The 18,419-nt window shown below is 41.9% G+C and overlaps 1 protein-coding gene across 16 annotated transcripts in view; it reads right to left on the reverse strand.

Moving 5' to 3' along the window:
• DEPDC5 (DEP domain containing 5, GATOR1 subcomplex subunit) overlaps nucleotides 1-18,419 on the reverse strand; it is a 49,076-nt gene that overhangs the window by 134 nt on the left and 30,523 nt on the right. For 10 of the 16 annotated variants that reach the window (XM_075041683.1, XM_075041688.1, XM_075041685.1 and 7 more), the window contains exons 32-43: nucleotides 16,956-17,064; nucleotides 14,035-14,097; nucleotides 12,288-12,439; nucleotides 11,432-11,509; nucleotides 10,863-10,995; nucleotides 9,913-10,021; nucleotides 9,404-9,628; nucleotides 5,293-5,462; nucleotides 4,177-4,348; nucleotides 3,004-3,064; nucleotides 1,858-1,940; nucleotides 12-966 (exon numbers count right to left, since the gene is read on the reverse strand). In XM_075041683.1, the coding sequence (XP_074897784.1) occupies nucleotides 671-966; nucleotides 1,858-1,940; nucleotides 3,004-3,064; nucleotides 4,177-4,348; nucleotides 5,293-5,462; nucleotides 9,404-9,628; nucleotides 9,913-10,021; nucleotides 10,863-10,995; nucleotides 11,432-11,509; nucleotides 12,288-12,439; nucleotides 14,035-14,097; nucleotides 16,956-17,064 (1,651 nt within the window). In that variant the 3' untranslated portion in view covers nucleotides 12-670. Of the gene's footprint in view, nucleotides 1-11; nucleotides 967-1,857; nucleotides 1,941-3,003; nucleotides 3,065-4,176; nucleotides 4,349-5,292; nucleotides 5,463-9,386; nucleotides 9,629-9,912; nucleotides 10,022-10,862; nucleotides 10,996-11,431; nucleotides 11,510-12,287; nucleotides 12,440-14,034; nucleotides 14,098-16,955; nucleotides 17,065-18,419 lie in introns of those variants that run through there. The other 6 variants (XM_075041692.1, XM_075041691.1, XM_075041690.1 and 3 more) reach the window with 4 other exon arrangements.

Genomic DNA, 18,419 nt, shown 5'->3' on the forward strand with positions numbered 1-18,419 from the left:
GGAGACAGAAAGTCCTGGATGCTTAAAGGACAAAGCCCCACCACTGAACTTCAAGCATTTCATTATCATGCTGAACATAACCAACAGTATTTCCTTTTGGCAACTATTCTCCTTTACTCCCCGATTCTGTACTGCTGTCTGTAGTTACAACAAAACATCAGGTCACTTGATTTTCTGCATTTTTACTTATTTACATGTATGAAATTTAGCAAGTGTGTCTCACATTTTATCTTACATATTCACACAATCAGGTACACCTCAAAAGGGAAGGAGGCAGGCTGCTGTCAGGCACATCAGATGCAAACAGCACCAATCATTTCCAATGACTGTAAGCTGCTACCATCACACCCTGTGCTGAATCTAACTGCCCTTGAAACCCACTTGCACTCTCCCTCCTTTTACCTCTGCTCTAACTGAAGTTTTGGCAATCAAAGACTGCAGCTACTTGAAACCAAGCTGAGGTCAGGTGATATTGGCAAGCCAAGAGCTCAGATTCTTTTTCCAAGGGCTTAATCAAATTCTGTTGAATATCAACAGCATTATTGATCAAGTCCTCTTGGAGCCTCAAGATGAATCCAACAGAGAGGCTCTTTTCCAGTTATCCTTCACCTCTACTTCCTTGCCACAAGGTAAAGCTTCTAGCTGTCTCCCTAAGAGATACAAGCCTGTTTCATGGAGCACTAGCATGCATTTTATCTAGACAATCAGTCCAGAACAAAACAAGCCGGCTATCTTTGTTCCAGCAGAAGTCTGTAAAGTCTTTTAGCAACCGATCAGCAAACTTCTCATCCCCAGTGGCACTGGACCGCCACGTTTTTGTCAGCATGGTGTTGTAGGCCCAATTGTAGCCAATGCGTTCTTCACAAAACATGTTCTGGTTGGTGGAGCTAGTGGAGTTGCGCCGGCGCCGCTGCTGCCCACAAGAAAATTTCCGCTTGGAATATGGTAGCTGCAAGAACACTGTCCCTGAAGGAAACAGACAGGACTTTAGTCTTAGGCAGACCTAAGTCCCTATAACTGGTAGCTGACTCATTAAATTCTGAAACGGAAACTGGACTGAGTTTCATTTAATTGCCTTTTAGCAAGATAAAATGTGATACACTTTTCCTCCTTCGCTTTTACATGCTACCTCTTCCTGCAAATTACAACACTGGGAGAGAGCACACTTAGTCTTGCCTTTCTTTTGGTAGAAGGGAACGAAGCAAAGATGTAGGCTCTGATCCATCTTTCTAACTTTATATCAATTTCCATTCTCTTCTGCAGTTTTCCAAAAGCTGTCTTCCTCATGTCTTAGTAACCCCTCTAAACATACTAAGTTATTTTACTTTAATATGCCATGCATGGAGCTTAGTTAGAAGTGCTGATAGATCACCATTTCTGAAAAATAATAATGACAGCAAGTGGATCCTAAGTACTTTATCTATCTCCCACACAGTGTGCATGGGTAGAGATGCATCTACAACTGACCTTAAGCATGAGAACAGAACACTGACTTGTCCCAACACCTTTATCTCCTTCTAGCTTCTAGATACATATTTATTTACACTGCATTTGGAATAAACTCTGCCTTTTTTTTATTTTTTATTTTAATTTCTCCATCTCCTGGAAAGAAAAATTTCAAGAGACACTATAAAGCAAGATTTCAAACCAATGCCATTGATTAGCAGCAACACTTTGTGCTTTTCATACTGCCTTTCCAGTTTTCTGGTTTGTGTTGGCTGATACACCTACTTGTCATCTGACTAGGGACATAATGAAGACCAACATCACTGGCACAAAACACAAACTGCATGTAAAATGGTTCTTTTGTTTATAATAGCCTCCTCCTTGCCCCAAAGCCTGCCAAGTATTGCTCACCTGTGACATGGATATACTGGGGCTTGTTCTCAGCTGGGAAGTTGAATGCAGAGGCCGAGTATTTATCTTGCACAAATCCAAATCTGGAGAAACAAACACCAGTGAATTAAAAAAAAGATAGAGAGCCACTCCAGCTAGGATTCCTTCAGCCCAAGGCAGGAGCACCAGGGAAAACCTTCCACTATCACAACGGCTCCCTCTTCTTATGACCTGAAGGCAAGGGCAAAAGAGATGAAGAGAGCTGAGCTTCTCCAAATACTCTCCACCCCTGCTAGGCACAGTGTGAAAGCTTGTAACTCCACACTGATCTCTGTCCTAACTCGTGACGGAAACAAGAGCACCAGTAGCTCAGTTTGGGAGGGCACTGAGCAATCTCTGACAAAATGGGGCAGCTGCACATGAACGAGGGAAGAGTGATAGTCAAGACAGACATTCCTTGGGTATGTTTCAAGCTGTAACGTCCTTTTTTTCATGCTGGGCAATATTCCACACAGAACTTCAAGCAGCTCACCTGACAGTTCTTTGCTGTTTGTAGAATACTTGTTCCTCTCTTGCTTTCTAAGCTAATGAAAGCTTACTTCCAAGCTAAAGACCATTACAAAAGGCAGTCTCTCTGTCATGAAAAAGACCTTGGCAGCAAGACCATGAAATAAACTGGCAGCTCAAGCACACAGAGGTGTTAGGCTAGGTAGTATGCAAAGTTTCCAACAATTCCTTCTTAAACTGGGCCCAACCTCCTATGTACCGCTCCCATCCCAGTCTCCTGGCTATTGTCAATCATTGGTCGTCATCCAGTTCAAGACTGTTAAGTACACGTGAAGGAAGTAACTGTCCCTTCTCAGAAAGAAATCTATTTACAGTCTATCTGCTAACTTAGAAAAACAGGGCACCTTCCAAAGGCAATGCCCTCCCTATGAGGAGGGTATGGTTTGCTAATAAGTGACAGGCTGAAACACTAACTACCTGCCCCTTGTACCCACAGAACCACCTCCAGGCATTCTAGTCTCATAATCTGCAAGCAGACTTCAGAGAGGCAGATGGCACAGAACCCATGCGACTCAGGAGTGACTGTTCAGCACAGGTCTTCATCCTACATTATTACCAAGGTAGATATGAACGTTTGAAGTCATTCTGCTCTGTACATACCTGTGTGCTATTGCTTCCTGAAGGAGATGCATACGGTCCCAGTATGTTTCTGGTTCGAAGCCTGAAACAAACAAAAAGGTTACGATTACCTAGTAAAGCCACTTTATTCCTTTATTTTTCAAGACTTCAGTTTTCCTCAGAAGACCTCTGTGCACTTTCTTCTAGCCATTTCTTTTAGTCACGTTTTTTCTGTCAGCTGTCCCTTGAATGCCATCTTATTAGAGACGTGACTTATACACTCCAGGAGCAGATTCATCCCTGAATTTAGCTTTTGTGTCTCTTGAGATGAAGGAGAGGAACATAATGAGGTGTGCAGGAGGGGGCAAGGGAGGAGAGTGGGCTGCTGTGTATCACCACAGAGTGGTCTGAAAATACTCAGTTCAAAGTCAGGGGGGCTATGGTGACCTCACAGCATATGGATTTGTCACTGATTGTTCTACATTTACACCTGGACACTGGGTCAAACATTTATGAAAATAAAGAAAACCATCATCTTTACCATTTTAAAACGGAGCCTTTTACTAATTGTCCCTTCTCATGATGCAATTTTGTTTCTCCCTGCATGGGGACAGAGTTCTCTGATCTTTGAGCTTCCACCTGAGACCTACCACAACAGCATCACTCAGAAAAGCGAGGTCACATTGCAGAGAAGGAGATTGCACTTTCTAGCTCTTAATCTCATGTGCAAACACTCTTACCGTGAATGTAACCATGGCAACAAAAAAAAAAAAAAGGAGGATGGCAGTCATGAAAGCCTAATCTCACTGAGGGAGAGAATAAACAAATGCAGGATACAAATGCAGAGCAGCGATGGGCACGGTCTACCAGCAAAACAGACTTACAGTATAGCATCATGTCAAACAATAACTACTTGATATAGGCTCTATAAGTGTATGCAACATTATGGCAACAAAGACCACTGGGGAGACAACCTTTCCTGTGCCTTGGTACTTCTTGCTGCCAACTTCATAATACTGTTGCATGCTGATTAGCCTGCCGGCATAGCCTCCTCTGATCACCACCTATCTGAGGATGGCTGCTGAAAGGTAGAAACAGGCCCTTCATCCAGCTAATGCATGTCTGGTAAATGAGGTTCTTCACGTCAGCTACATGCCAGAAGGGACCTGCTTGCAGAAAAGTATACGAAGGGGTAAACCAAAGAACATTTCTTACCATCAAACAAATGCTCACTACCCTCCTTCAACAAGCAGCTAACATTGAGTGGGATGAACAACTGAGCTCGAAGTGGGTCTCCGTATAAGTAACTGGGCAAAGCAAATGGGCCTTCCAAGACTGGAACTAGCAAGAAACCACAGGATGTGGCTTTCCGATGCCAACCCTGAACCTGAGAAAAGATTCAAACAATGAATCATACAACATATGCCAAACTGAAGAAGGGCACTTACGTGCATAGGAGCAACTTATTCCCCAAGAATAGATCAGACATGCTCAATTCTCCACAGGCTCAGCTTGCTTTGCATGGCAAGCACACAAGCGTCCTTGTAAGCAAAGCAGTACAAGCACAAGACATCAGGCTTTCCTTTCTGAAGCGCCACATCGATCAGAAAGCACTTTAAAATAGGACATTTTTCAGGAACTGATTCAGCCTACTTATCATTAGTGGCTAAGCACTGCTGCTTTACTGGAACAGTGCAATAGATTTTAAACAAAAGCAAAAATAATCACCTAGTGCTATCTGGCTGGGTGGGGTAAAACCTGGTGTTAAATAATTTGAGTTTTACAGAAGCTACAAAGGGGAAAACAAAAAAATCTAAAATTAAGAAGTGACACAAACCACTTGCATTTTCAATTCAAAATGTTTTCAGCAAGTTAAAAAGAAAAGCTAAAAAGTATTGCTGAACAGGAAGAACACATTGCCTGGAAAAGCCCTGTCATGAAAGCAGTTCCACTGAGATTTAAAGTTTTCAGGTTTGGGGACAGAAGGAATGCAGTGTAAAATAGATTCTTTTCTAAAGTCCCAGCTCAGGGCTTAAGATTTGCCTAAGGGGGACTTAAATTTATCACCTTGACCTGTACTGATCTCTGCATACTGTGCATGAAACCCACTAAAAGCAGAACACTATCCTCCAGACAGAAGGACTATAGATAGCATGATAAATGATGACCAGATGCAGCAATGCTAACAAGCACTAGTAAAATTACTTATGGAAATAAGGGCAGATCCAACCCACTCTCCTAATACTTCCCATGACAGTGTCCCCAGTAGTCTAAGGGATACAGAGGCCAGACGGGCATTGCTGCAGCCACCCAGAACACAAGGACTCTTACCATCTCAAAAAGAACAGCTGCAGTCACTGCCATCCAGTGTAACTTGATTTCAAAGGCAGCATTCAGGGAGAAATTGCCATGGTAATAACAACTGCACCACTCCAAACGGTCAGTGCGATTATTCACATCCACATCAAGCGTCACTGTCCGTTGCTCAGGCACTGTAGCAGCTACGCAGCCAAGGAATAGGGGTATATTTAAAAGATGTATTAAAGAGAGGGTGGGAGACAGGATGAAGAGAACAGAAGAAACAAGACAAGCTATTGGAAATTAATTTGTCCTCCCACTCATCCCCAAATATTTTTGGGCTAGCAGAATAGTCCCAGAACGCTGCTCGTCCAGATCACAAAAGACCTGAAGTACTACTCATATCAGGGGTCTGTGCCACAGAATTACCTCCCCAAGCAGTCAAAAGACATTTTGGCTGCAATAAAGAGACAGAACCAAGAGTCAAGCAGCTAATCAATAAGCGACCGGTGCCATAATTAAATATGGCTAGACAACATCAACTCCTTCATACCCAAGACATTCCAAATTGGTTTTAATATTTCCATACACCCCCACCAGAAATCACAACAGGGTGCTGCTACACAGGGCGGGAGCATTCCAGGACTTTCCACAGCTAAAGGAGATTAGAAGTTAAACTTCTCGTTTCTTTAACCCCATATCAGTATCCCACATTACCACATTGCTAAAACTGCATATCCAACACTTTTTGTAAAAGCATGAAAAGTCAGCCAAGATTCATGCAGCAGCATTACGATCACTGCAATACCTTCTGTTGCTTTGCAGTAAGTGCTGGGATAGTGCCCAAGCTCCAGCTCCCTTTGTGCCCGACACCCCAGCATCCAGGTGAAAGAAAATCTCAGATATCAGGCAAGAGAGGAAGAGAAGCACAGAAAGTGGAAGTGACCTGGCTGGTGTCATATAGCAGACTGCAAGGCCAGGGATAGAACCCAGATCTCCTGACTTTGTGACCAAAGTCCTGCTATGAACCACATTGTCACTTTCAACTTTTCTTCAGGCAAATACAAAATTTAACATTTCTATAATGTTAAAAATTGACACAAAACAAAGGGCTGCAAAAACTACTATTGAAAAACCTTTGCCCTTTTTTTTATTGCATGCATGAAGGATGGATGTTGTTATTTTTTGCTTAAGTAGAGAATGATGTGCACCATTTTATATGGTCAGCTTTTAAATGACCTTATAATTTAATGGCTTAATGGGATTTAAAAAAATGGTTGAAGTTCTTCCTCAAGGTAGATGGAAAGTTCCCACCTTCACTTCTATTGCAAGTTAGCTGGAGACAGTTTTCAAAGTTATAAGAAAATCCTTTACACTGCTGTTACTGCAGCTTAGGAACAGGAAAAAAAAAAAAAAAAAAAGGAAAAAACCAGTAAAAATGGAAGAACATCACCCAGTTTTGTTTTGTATTTAAGATCTGTTTTTGTCTTTTGGAAAAATGTATCATTTGCAATTTCTGAGTTGGTCTGGTATTGTCAGAAAGACCAACATCTTGTGATTTTCTTTTTCTTGCTCCTCTTCAGCAGAATATCACTGTGAATGCAATGCTTGTCGTTACAAGGTTACGGTGCCAGTAACTAAGTATGTTGGAAAACAACATCCCAAAAAGCTGTAAAGCGAAAGCAGCTCAGTCAGCTAGATGTTGGTCATTAGCTAAGAGGTCAGTGATAACACCACAGTCCAGTGTGCCCAAACAAGCACACTGTGAAGAATGAGCTCCCTGCTCCCTTAGACTGTTCCTTTTTCCAGATAATGCAGACTCCCCATTAGGGCTGGAGCTTCTCTCTCCATCTTGCCTGCAGCTGTAATTCACAGGTAAAGCAACAGGAAAACAGTCCAACCAGGTGAGCTAATCAAAAGGACCTTAAAAACTGATGAGAAATATCCATGTGTCTGAATTCAGAAGCTTTAGATTAAAACCAACTTAATTTTAACAGAATAAACTCTGGCTTCCATAGATCTGATTTTAAGAGGACTCACCTGCTTCCCAATTGTCTTGTACCAATGAGTATTTAACTAATGATTTATTGAGTAAATCGGAGAGGAGCAGGCAGGTTATTCTCCAGTCACAGACTACGCTACAATTGCTAGTGCATGCATTGCTATAAATCAAAAGGGACAAGATTAGGTATATCAGAGGTCAGACTTCCACTGGGAAGGGAAAGGGGACAATCACTGGGCAAGTGATAGGGGAATTGGGAGGGATAAAGATTTTAGAGATACATGGAGCTTGTTCCAGAGCTCCCAATGCTTGCATGCAATTTTATGTCACAGCCTGACATTTAGGGAAGGTGGGGAGAGGAAGAAATAAAAACCACAACCAAATCAAAGCCAAGAGAGGAACAAATGAAGTCACGTGGACCAGAGGTCATCTGGGTTTAGTAAAGCTCCTTGCCTCAGATGAACTGCTAAAGTTTTTTTGGAATACTGTTTAGAAGAGGGACAGCATAGAAACATCAATTAAACAAGTTCCTTTGTAAGAAAAAGGTTCCACACTAGATTTTTCTCCAAGAAACTATTATTCCTGGAATAAGCAGACCGCATGTGAGCAATCTGGAGGCATTTTTCATTCATCCAAGGACTGCTAATTAGTTAAATAGCAGAATGGACATGATTCCAACTGAAATGAAAAAGGAGGGCTACACAGGTGTGTAACTACATCACATACTGAAGAAATACACCCTTTCCTGACTGGCATTAAAGAAAAGGTGAGAGGCGCACTAAAGCACCCTTTTTTCTTTGCCCATTTCCCTAGGTGCAAGCTTACGGAGTGTCAGTCTTCTCATCTCACAAAAGTGGACAGACATAGAAAAGTAAAGTGGTTTTCTTGGGCTAAACAGTGAGTAAGAGATCAAAGCAGGAACAAGATCTGGCCCAAGCACCTCCAGCCATCACAATACTTTCATGCCAGCCTATGTTCAGGCTTCAGCTCTGGCCAATCATTGAGCTAATGAGGTTGGATACTAGCCAAGGCAATGGATTTATCGTGTGACAGGGAAAAACATCCTGCGTATGTTGGCTTCAGGGAATTAACCACTAATTCAGACTTCCTATCCCTTAACAGTTTCTGATGCTGTTCCTCTTCCAACAAGGCTTTCAGAAATACATAGGGATTACTGTAACTTCAGGTTTAAGAGATACTATACCAGCAATAAGTCACTTCTCTTCAGCTGGTCAAATATACAAAACAGGAGAACAGCAGAATTTTCTTTTTATGCTGAATTGATAGGCCTTTAAATGATGCATCTAAGTAAATCTGAAGTTGCAGTTCCATAGCAATGATTTTTCTCGTAATTTTAAACAGGGAAAGAAGAAAAAAAGCAAGTGACTCAGGCTGGCCTGGAAATGCAACAAAAAGCTGACAAAGCAACACAACACAGTCAGTCATGCGGCCAGTATGTTTCACGGGCTGTTAGTGGCAGTCAGTGTTATACTTCACACATTACAGAACTTTAGTTATTATAATGGTATCTTGGCCAGCAGCAAGATCTTCCATATGCAAGCCCTAATGCTTCCACACTGCAGGGATCATTTGTAGCTGGGCTTCCCAGACTTAAATGTAAGGAGTCTGGCTATGCACGGATCAGATTAGCCGAGAAACCTCCATCACATCACAGAAAACTTCTAACACATCTGGATCTCACTGTGGCTTTTGCCACTAAGAAGCAGTTAGATGTGTCATTTAAAGTACAGTTTGGTTGCTTTGCTGTTCTCACAACTTATCACAACTCCATGCTTGTAACAGGTTGTGAAGAGTCTCTCTGGATCTGCAAGGAGAAAAAGTCAGTATTTTCCTCTCTGAATTCTAGAGGATGACATGGCAGGGGAGGTCCAGGAACAAGACATGTTTAAAGAATACTTTTTACTGTATTCCAGTACTCAGAAGCAGAAATTGCCAGCTCAGCCAGTGAAACACACCTCCAGCATATGAGAACAAGTCCACGTGCAAGACACATGTAAGGCCAGCATGAAATTTGCAGCTTTATTGCTGGTCCACGTGAGATCATACCCTTGGCTGGCTGCTCTTCCCCTTTCAAACTATCCCCTTGAACTTCCCCAGCTGTCACCTGTGCTGCGCATCTACCTAATAGTGCAGCTGCCTGGCTCCGTCCTCCGAAACTGCGGCTAAAGGAACTGTGCCTACTTGCATAGGAGGCTGGGCGGCTGGGCAGCCAGGGCAGGAAAAACGCTGGGATTTCCGAGTGCAGGAGCTCTTCTGCCACAAACGCCACCTCAAACCATTTCCTCTGGAAGGCGGAGAAGTCATCCATGGCAGCTGTGTGCCACATGGCAGGCTGCTGCATGCCCACTGAACAAAAAGCAAGGGGAAGGACAGATTGCAGTTAGAAACAAGTGTTCAAGATCCAGAAAGAGATGTAGTTCTTTCTGAAAAAAGGAAGGAAAAAGAATTAGGTTATGTTGTCTGCAATTTTTTTTTATTCAAATAGGCTGAATTTCTTTTGACTCTCTTTAGAGCAGTGTTTTTGGTTGCTCCCTAAATGCATTTCTGCTGCAGCACCCATAAGAATCAAGTACAGCTAGTGATTATGCGAAGGGATAATGAGGAAAGTCTTGTAATAACACAATGCTGACCTCGGTCTGGTTCTTTGTCCACAACAATCTTGTAAAAATAAAAGCCATAAATAAAGGTTCGTAAAGCTTCTCCAGATGCATGGACAATAAGCTGCTCTTCTAGCATTTTCTGAACAAAAAAAGAGAACAGAGCAAACACGATAAAAAAGGAGAAGTCACTCTTCCAGTTACATAAAAAGGTTGCTAGAGAACATTAAGAAACAATTTTCTTTTTCTTGACATCTTTTTGCCCAGATATGTGCCTAACGAGAATATCAGCAATGTTACCAAGTCCTTATCTCCCTAGGAAATTGTGTTTGACTTTTCCACAGATATCTGGCTTCCTCCCTTACCCTGTTCTGGTTTTATAGATGGATTTATAGGAAGATAAGAGGTTGGAAACATTCTAGGTTCTCTGTTAATTGATATGGGATCTCAGCAGAGGAATGAACTCCAAAACATTTCCAACCTTCTGCCCTGACACAGTTCGACAGAGAAGAAAAAAAATTCATGAATACAAGCAGTGTATCTTGCATAAGGTGTGTATACTTCAGCATCCATAAAAGAGAGGTCATATGCTGTTTTTATTACAACTCCATTAACTAATTATCAGAAGAAAAACAAAAACTAAACCCAAACCAAATCACACTGTAGTGTCTCATAATTCTAACACAATGGAGAGTTCTTGGTAACTACTAGCTAATTGGAGGTTATACACAGAACTGTCGTCATATATGACGTGGAAAAAATAATATGTATTACTGCTGAAGAATACATTGCTGTTTTGTGACAGGGAATCCAAAAAATGTCATCATTACCTCATAGTCTGTTGAACACTGTTTTCAATACCTATCAATAAGAGGATTTTAGTAAGAAAGAGAAATTATTGCTACGATTTCCTCTACAATTCTACTTTCGTCACAGAGTGAGGTATTTCTGGCCCTCCATATACCCCTTGATAGTTCTCTTACCTGCATTATGTCAATTGCCATGGCTTGGGTTTGCACACCTTCCACATTATTCACCAGCCAGTGTACAACTTCTGCACTGATGAAACAGTATGGAGAAAGGCCCTTCTGTTCAGAGAGCAGCTGGATCCCTGTGCTGAATCACAGCAAGTCACACACATGTTAACACAGACTGATTGATAGTTCTTCTAAGTTACAAAGACAAAAATCACTGCTGGGGAAAAAAAAGGGGGCTAAAGATACAGGACAAGAAACACACCATGCCCCCAGAGTGACATACCATTAGCTTCTGATAACAAGATGAAGAGCTGACATTAACAGCACTTTAGCATCTTACTGAGAATTCTTGCTTTGACAAGATTCTGGGATTCTAATAATTGGAGTCTCTGCAGCAATACTCGTACCTCAATTTCTCTAAAATTCCTTGTTGGAGAGATTGGAACTGAATAACAAAAGGAAGCTTAAAACTCTTCCAAAGCTGACATGCGGCTCTCCTTTGAGTGACTCCATGCATCATGTCCTCTTACAAAACATCTAGACAGATGTTAAGCATATTTATATTAAAAACTTACGTGGGGTGTTTCATGGCTTCAAGAATCTCTATCAAGGTGGAGGAGGAAGTCAGAGTGCTTGCTGAACACTGCTGAGAGCTGGGAAGTAAACAGAAGCATGTTCAAAAGTCAAGGAAGCTGCCAAATATGTTCAAATATGCATATTTAAGAAAAATGCTCTCTCCTCTTCCCAACAATGACTTTGCCACATTTATTTCCTTTTTCATCTCAAGAAGGACAACTAAAAGCATCAGACCTGTATTTCCCCCTGAGGTCATCAGGTCATGGCTATATTGAACCAATGCACATCGTATTACATACAGATGTACTCGGGAGCAATTGAGAGCAAACATTTTGAGGTTGGCTTTTTTTTTTGTTACTGTAATATACAACTGCAGGAAGCAGGTGTTAACATAGTTTATTTTCAATGTTGCTTCCTCCCTGGTGTCTCGCCTCCAGGTTAGAACCTCTTGGATTTCATCAACCTACTCAATCTAACTAGACCTGCAGGGCCCACCCCTTTGCTAAAACAGACAGAAGACAGATGTCAATTCAAAGCCTGGTTTTCTGCTAACAGATTTCAGAAATGGAATTTCTTTGTTCTTCATTTCTTGAAGAATGAAGCTCTTTTTGTGGGTGGGGAAATCAGGCCTTGTGTTCATTTAATTCTGGAAAACTGGGTTGCAAGGCTTATTTTACTACCACTCTTTCTGCATGTGGAAATGCTGCAGTAAGGTCTTGTGACAAGTGCCTTCTAGTGCTGACAGACACAGCACATCTTGTTCTCAGGTTCCTGTTTAAGTGCCCATTCCTTGACACCAGAAAGGGGAATGTAACTGAACAGAACTGCAGTACAGCACTACTGTGCTTTTCTTACCTGCCCTCTGCAACACCAGCTGTGATATATCCTTGGTCTGCAACATTCTGGGAACTTCCCAAGGTCTGTGTGTTGCTCCTATCAGGTAACTGCCCCATGGTTATCAATGTGTTGCCATCAGAGGTTGCAGGAACTGATTGATCTATAGAGACCTGTAAGGAGTAAACACAGCAACATCTTTATGAAATTTATGAGGTAATCCATTTCTCATTTTCTCCCCTCCCTGCATCATCTCAAGCTCAAGTTAGTTAACAACAAGCAATACTATAAGGCAAGCACAAGCATAGGCAGAAAGGATAAATACAGTCTTAGTTTTGTCATCACTACAGAACTACTGACAAACACAAAATTCAGACCCCAGTAAGAGGAGGATCACCAACCCAGCAACAACTGTGTTGAGAGAACTACTGGCAAACCAGCAACACCAGTCCCAACCTAACATTTTCAACTTGAGTGAATAACTGTGATTATAATCATACAATGGACAGAACAGGAAACTTAATCACTATGGAAAAGTAGTAAGCTGTTAGAAAAAAATCGTTTCAACTCTAACTCTCAGACAAAAATATGCAAATGTATCACACGGAATTCAAGTTTCATAATGCACGAAATCAGCTCATCTTCCTTCCTTTCTTAGGGTAGTATCAGGAGGCTGGTTGGCACCCACCCACACCTATGTTGCCAAGACAACAAGAACACTTTCCTCCTGCAGGAACACTTGCACTACTCCAACGGTAGACTGAATAGTTCACAAAATTAACATAAAATCATTTGAAAAAGAACATGAATGCTGAAAGATTCAGCAAAGTACAGGCTGTAATTGCCATCTGTCATTAACACGTATGGTTTAGGAAAGGCATCTTATATAAAAGCTAGATAGGTGGGGGAGAGAAACACGAACAGCAGAGTAACTCAGTAAGTCAAGCTGGTGTAAATATGAGGGCTGATCTGCCATGATGAATCCACAGCACATGCACAGCTAAAAATCACAAAGCTGGTAGTTTGACTTAGGTCTGATAGCCAGACCAGAGTCCTTTATTTATGCCATTTCTCACATCCCAAAGATCTCTCACTCTGCAATGGCAGATGCCTGTTTTTGGGCAGCCAAAAACGGCAGATGCTCCAATGTGGAATCTACAGTCCCCACAGCCAGCTAAATCCACTCTCCCTTCTCAAAGCTCACTTCAACCAGCAGTATTTTCTATGGACACCGTGTTATTGCTAACTCCTAACTGGTGTTAAGTGTACAAACAAGTTCTGTCACGATGACTCTTTTAAACCAAAATGACACCAATATTTTCAGCCCTCAGTTATTTAAGAATCTAAGGACACAATTTGACTTGGATCTCCCAGAGCCACCACCTGTCAGTCAAATACCATAGAAGAAATTTAGCCAAGAAGGAGATGAGTAAGCTGTTGCCATTTTGTTTAGCAAGGGAAGATGGAAAACAAGCACTTACTGAAACACAAAAAGAGAAGCTTCAGTAGTTGACAAGACAGTACTGCAAAGGACAGTAAGGCAGGGCACATGAACATCCAAAGCACATCACAAACATTGAATGGTGGAAGGAAATAGTCGCATCCACCACCACCAGTCACTTTGTCCTGCTAATGTTGCACATCTCCCTCTCAACGAGCAGATCTGGAAACTAACACAGGTTCCCCACGTGGCAAGCTCAGGACAACAAATGCTTTCCATCACCTCTGTCCAAAAGCCAGAGATGACAGCACCCCATTCAAAACTAACCTGTGAGTAGAAGGTTGAAGCTGTACGTGGGCTGCGAACAAAATCCATAAAGAAGGCCCCATCCTGAAGGCATCAGAGGAAGTAGGCCCATTAATGGCAACAGCAACAGGAACAAGGAGTTGAAGAAAAGCAAATACAAGGTTGTGCAAATACGAAATGACCACAGAGAGAAAGTATGAGGAGAATGCAAATCCCAAACAGACCCAGAACATCTGATGCAGCAGAACGCAAAGCATCAGGAGTTACTCACACACATACCCTTACTTTCTCCCTCTGTAACAAGACATTGCTCTTCCTTAGCACAGATGCTTTTCCAAAGTTTTGAAAACCACACTGATCAGAAGCCAATTGAAACTACAGCCTTCCCTCCACACTTCACAGGAGTAAGGCTTGAGCTCTAAATTATGTGGGTTTCCATCCCAAATGCAAAGCTGAATAGTGATACAGAAACCTGTAGAACTGCATGTGTAATGACAAATATCCAAAGGAGAACAGCTTTTTTTTCCTAATCTGTCAGTCATTCAAATGATAAAGAAGGAGAGGCAAAGAAGCTCTTTTCAGGAAGCACACTCTTCCTCTCAAATGCAGGTCTGGTACGGTGCAAAGGAAAGGGAAAAAAATTAATCGCAAAGATCTTTCCAACATTGTGTTTAATACTTGATGCAAAATTAAACAGATACTGCCTGTGCTATGTTCCCCGCCTACTTGCAATCCCTGGATGAATTTATCCCCGGCTGCTATTCAAAGATGTGTCAAGATTCTCTTATCACATAAGACAATGCAGTGGAACTCTAGAACTAGATTTTCATTCTTTATTTGCAATTCTTTATTCTGTTCCCTAGGCAAAACAGTTTGTCTAGCCTGCAATTAAGATGATGCTTACCCTGGTACGTACATACAAAACATTTTCTGGAAAGAATCAACGCCAGGGTTATATGGCTGGCAGTTTACGCAGTGCAGAAACAGAGCCAAGCACCCTGTATCCATAAGGGCAAAAACTTCCCAAACAGATCACGCATTAAGCTAACTCACTCTGTTAAAATCATACTGTACTGCCCAGTAACTGGCTGAAGTGACTTGTCAGTCCTACTCTGAAACAGAGTAAAGGTGGAGCCAGTGGCTCAGGTTTGTTTTGGAATAAATCCAGCACTGCATAGCATCCTAGAAAAGCACTTGCTCCCTTGGCTGCTGACAGAGCACACAGCTGTGACAATTTGTCAGTATTTTGGCTGCAAGGCTCTGGACAGCCAATAGACATAGCCATGCTGGTGAGCCCTAAAGGAGTTGTGTCGTCCTGGGAACGAGGCACACACTTGCTGATGCTTCCAAGTGAGCATAAAGTTGGCTGATAAGGCTACCTGTCCACTGGCACCTTTCTAACTGTGAACCATCAATCTGGAGATCCCAATAGCTTCTCTCCCAGTCCCTACGTGTAAATATTTGTAGGAGTGTTTACTACTGTAATGTGAAAGGCTTTCAACTGATAACGCACTCTTCCAGATTCCCTGGTTAGCCCTCCAGAAAGGCTTTTGAATATAGTTACTTTTAAAATTACACAAGATCTCATTTACTTATTTGCAGTTGCTGGTTGCACAAAGTCTGCTACTTTGTTTCCAACACACCAGTGTGCTATTGCTACGGAAGCCCATTTTGCCTTTTTCCCTCTGCCCCACAGAACAACCAGGCACAACATGCTTCTGTTCTGTGTCCTATGTCGAATTTTCACCGGTTTTACTGGTAGAAAGACATATTTACAATTTCTGTATTTAAAGAGGGAAGTTTGATGAAGTTAATTTTCCAAAATGGTAGAAGAGGAGAATGCAAAGCCTGAATTATGATCTGGAAGTTTGCAAACATGCCTCAAGTCAATTTCTGCGCCTATTTTTTCCAAGCCTAGCATGACCTGCTCCAGAATCTCATCTGTGTTTTGGAAACACTCTCATTCTACAAATAGGTGTCTATTACTAAGATGACTACAGTTACTCTATCACTTATCCAGGTCTCCAGAGTAACACAACACTTGTCCCTCCTAGGTGGTGGCAGAAAAGGGTGGATGTCAAAACACTAGATGCTAAGAGAAAAACACTGAAAGCGATGGTTAAGTTGATAGTGGGGAATCTGAGAACTTTTTCTTTGCAATACTTCAACTGCTGAACCCAAAGACAGGTCACACTTGGGGATTGTATCTTCGTTCAGTTCCTTGTTACTTTTGCTGAAAGACCTTCATGCCAGAATACAGAAAAATATTCAAGTACTTCTGGCTGGACTTAGAGGTGGAGTTTCTGCCCTCCTGGCACTCACAGGACAGTTGACAGGAAGGCTGAGAGACAGCACAGTCTTTTCTTTAAGTGTCTGAACAGAGCTCCAGGAAGACAGTTTTCTCCAGCCTGGAATCCAGCCAGTGAAGGAATTACATCTAAATCACTACTCAGGAACACATCCTCTCCTCTAAGCAGATGCAAGTGACTGGAGTTCCTGCTGTTAAAATTCCACTGAAGCCTCACACAGTCACGGTCTAGAGCTTGATTTTGCTCTTAAAGACAGCCTTCATACAGATGCAGACAGCGCTGTACTACTAAATCTAAAAATCAAACCCTGACTGAAATGAAATGTGCTACCGGAAAAGGAAATGGACTAATTAACAAATACCACTTAAATTAGCAAAACACAATGAGATAGCATCCCAGGGATTCTATCTCATTGTCACAGTGTTAAAGAATTGAAGGATGGCTGTGCCCCAACCTCTTCTTACACCCTTGCGCACAAAGCCTTAAGAGCATCCTTGGTCCAGGACCAGTCCTTGCTGGATTAGAGAGTAAGATGTAGTATGACGTAGCCATGTGCTTAGAGAAATAACCTTCTATTATTTGACAAATGCTTATGTAAAAATGGTAGCTAAAGACACACCAGAAAGTCTTTACCTTACGAGGGCTGTCCATATAGGTAGGTGTGATAGCAATGCTCCCACTCTCTGAAGGCTGCCCAGAGCTCTTCCCAGAAAGCATTGCTGCTTGCTGCTCCCCCAGTGTCCTAAAACAAAAGGAAGGAATGCAGAGTTTGTTCAAACATACTCTGTGTCAGCTTCCACCTGGAGGCAACTGTTGAAGAGAGGTACTACTGCATTTTCAGACATTTGCTTTCCCACAGTCTGAAGCACAGAGTCAATCCAAAGTTCTGTAAGTACTTTTTACCCCACATAAACAACATGGACACTTGAACTTACTCAGTTTTATTATGCATGCGTAATACTACCTTATTAAAAAAATATTAAAATCTCTTATGTATTTAACAGCAACAATATTTTAAATTGTGTTTACAGCATATCTGGTATTAGTACTCTGAGTTTCTTTGAACCATTCTAGATCAATACTGAGAAAGAACCTCAGAAGTTTCACAGGTATTTTAATAGATGTTATCAGTGCAAACAAGCTATTTTCTTTAGGCTCTGTTTGTTACCCAGTGTTTATACTGAGACCACTCAACTGGTGTCATGTATTTGTGTACACGTATGTCCCAGCTAAGCTCTTCTTATGTGGATACAACTGTACTGGCAAATCACAGACAGATGACAAATCTGATGTGTAATGGACTGAAATGTGTCATGGTTTAACCCCAGCCAGCAACTAAACACCACGCAGCCACTCACTCACTCCCCCCCCATCCAGTGGGATGGGGGAGAAAATCAGGAAACGAAGTAAAACTCCTGGGTTGAGATAAGAACGGTTTAATAGAACAGAAAAGAAGAAACTAATAATGATAATGATAACACTAATAAAATGACAACAGTAGTAATTAAAGGATTGAAATGTACAAATGATGCGCAGGGCAATTGCTCACCACCCGCCGACCGACACCCAGCCAGTCCCTGAGCTGCGATTCCCTGCCCCCCCCTTCCCAGTTCCTAAACTAGATGGGACGTCACATGGTATGGAATACACCGCTGGCCAGTTTAGGTCAGGTGCCCTGGCTGGGCATGAAAAGCTGAAAAATCCTTGACTATAGTCTAAACGCTACTGAGCAACAACTGAAAACATCAGTGTTATCAACATTCTTCACATACTGAACTCAAAACATAGCACTGTACCAGCTACTAGGAAGACAGTTAACTCTATCCCAGCTGAAACCAGGACAAAATGCTACTTTAAAAGATGCTCTTTCTAAATTACTGGACATTCACTTCTCTAGTCTCCATGTTCCTTTCTAGTCTTTGATATGTATTCTATTAATGGAAACATAACACAAGGAAGTCACTGGAAAAAACCAGTATTTCCCCAGCCCTGCCTGCCACAAGGATACTAAAGAAGCAGGATCCCACATCCCTTTTTGAGGCAAAGTTCCCCAAATCTGTTTTAGCCAGCCCAGGTGGAATACACAGGAAGGATGTC

The sequence above is a fragment of the Buteo buteo genome, chromosome 11, assembly GCF_964188355.1.
Source record: "Buteo buteo chromosome 11, bButBut1.hap1.1, whole genome shotgun sequence".
Lineage (NCBI taxonomy): Eukaryota > Metazoa > Chordata > Aves > Accipitriformes > Accipitridae > Buteo > Buteo buteo.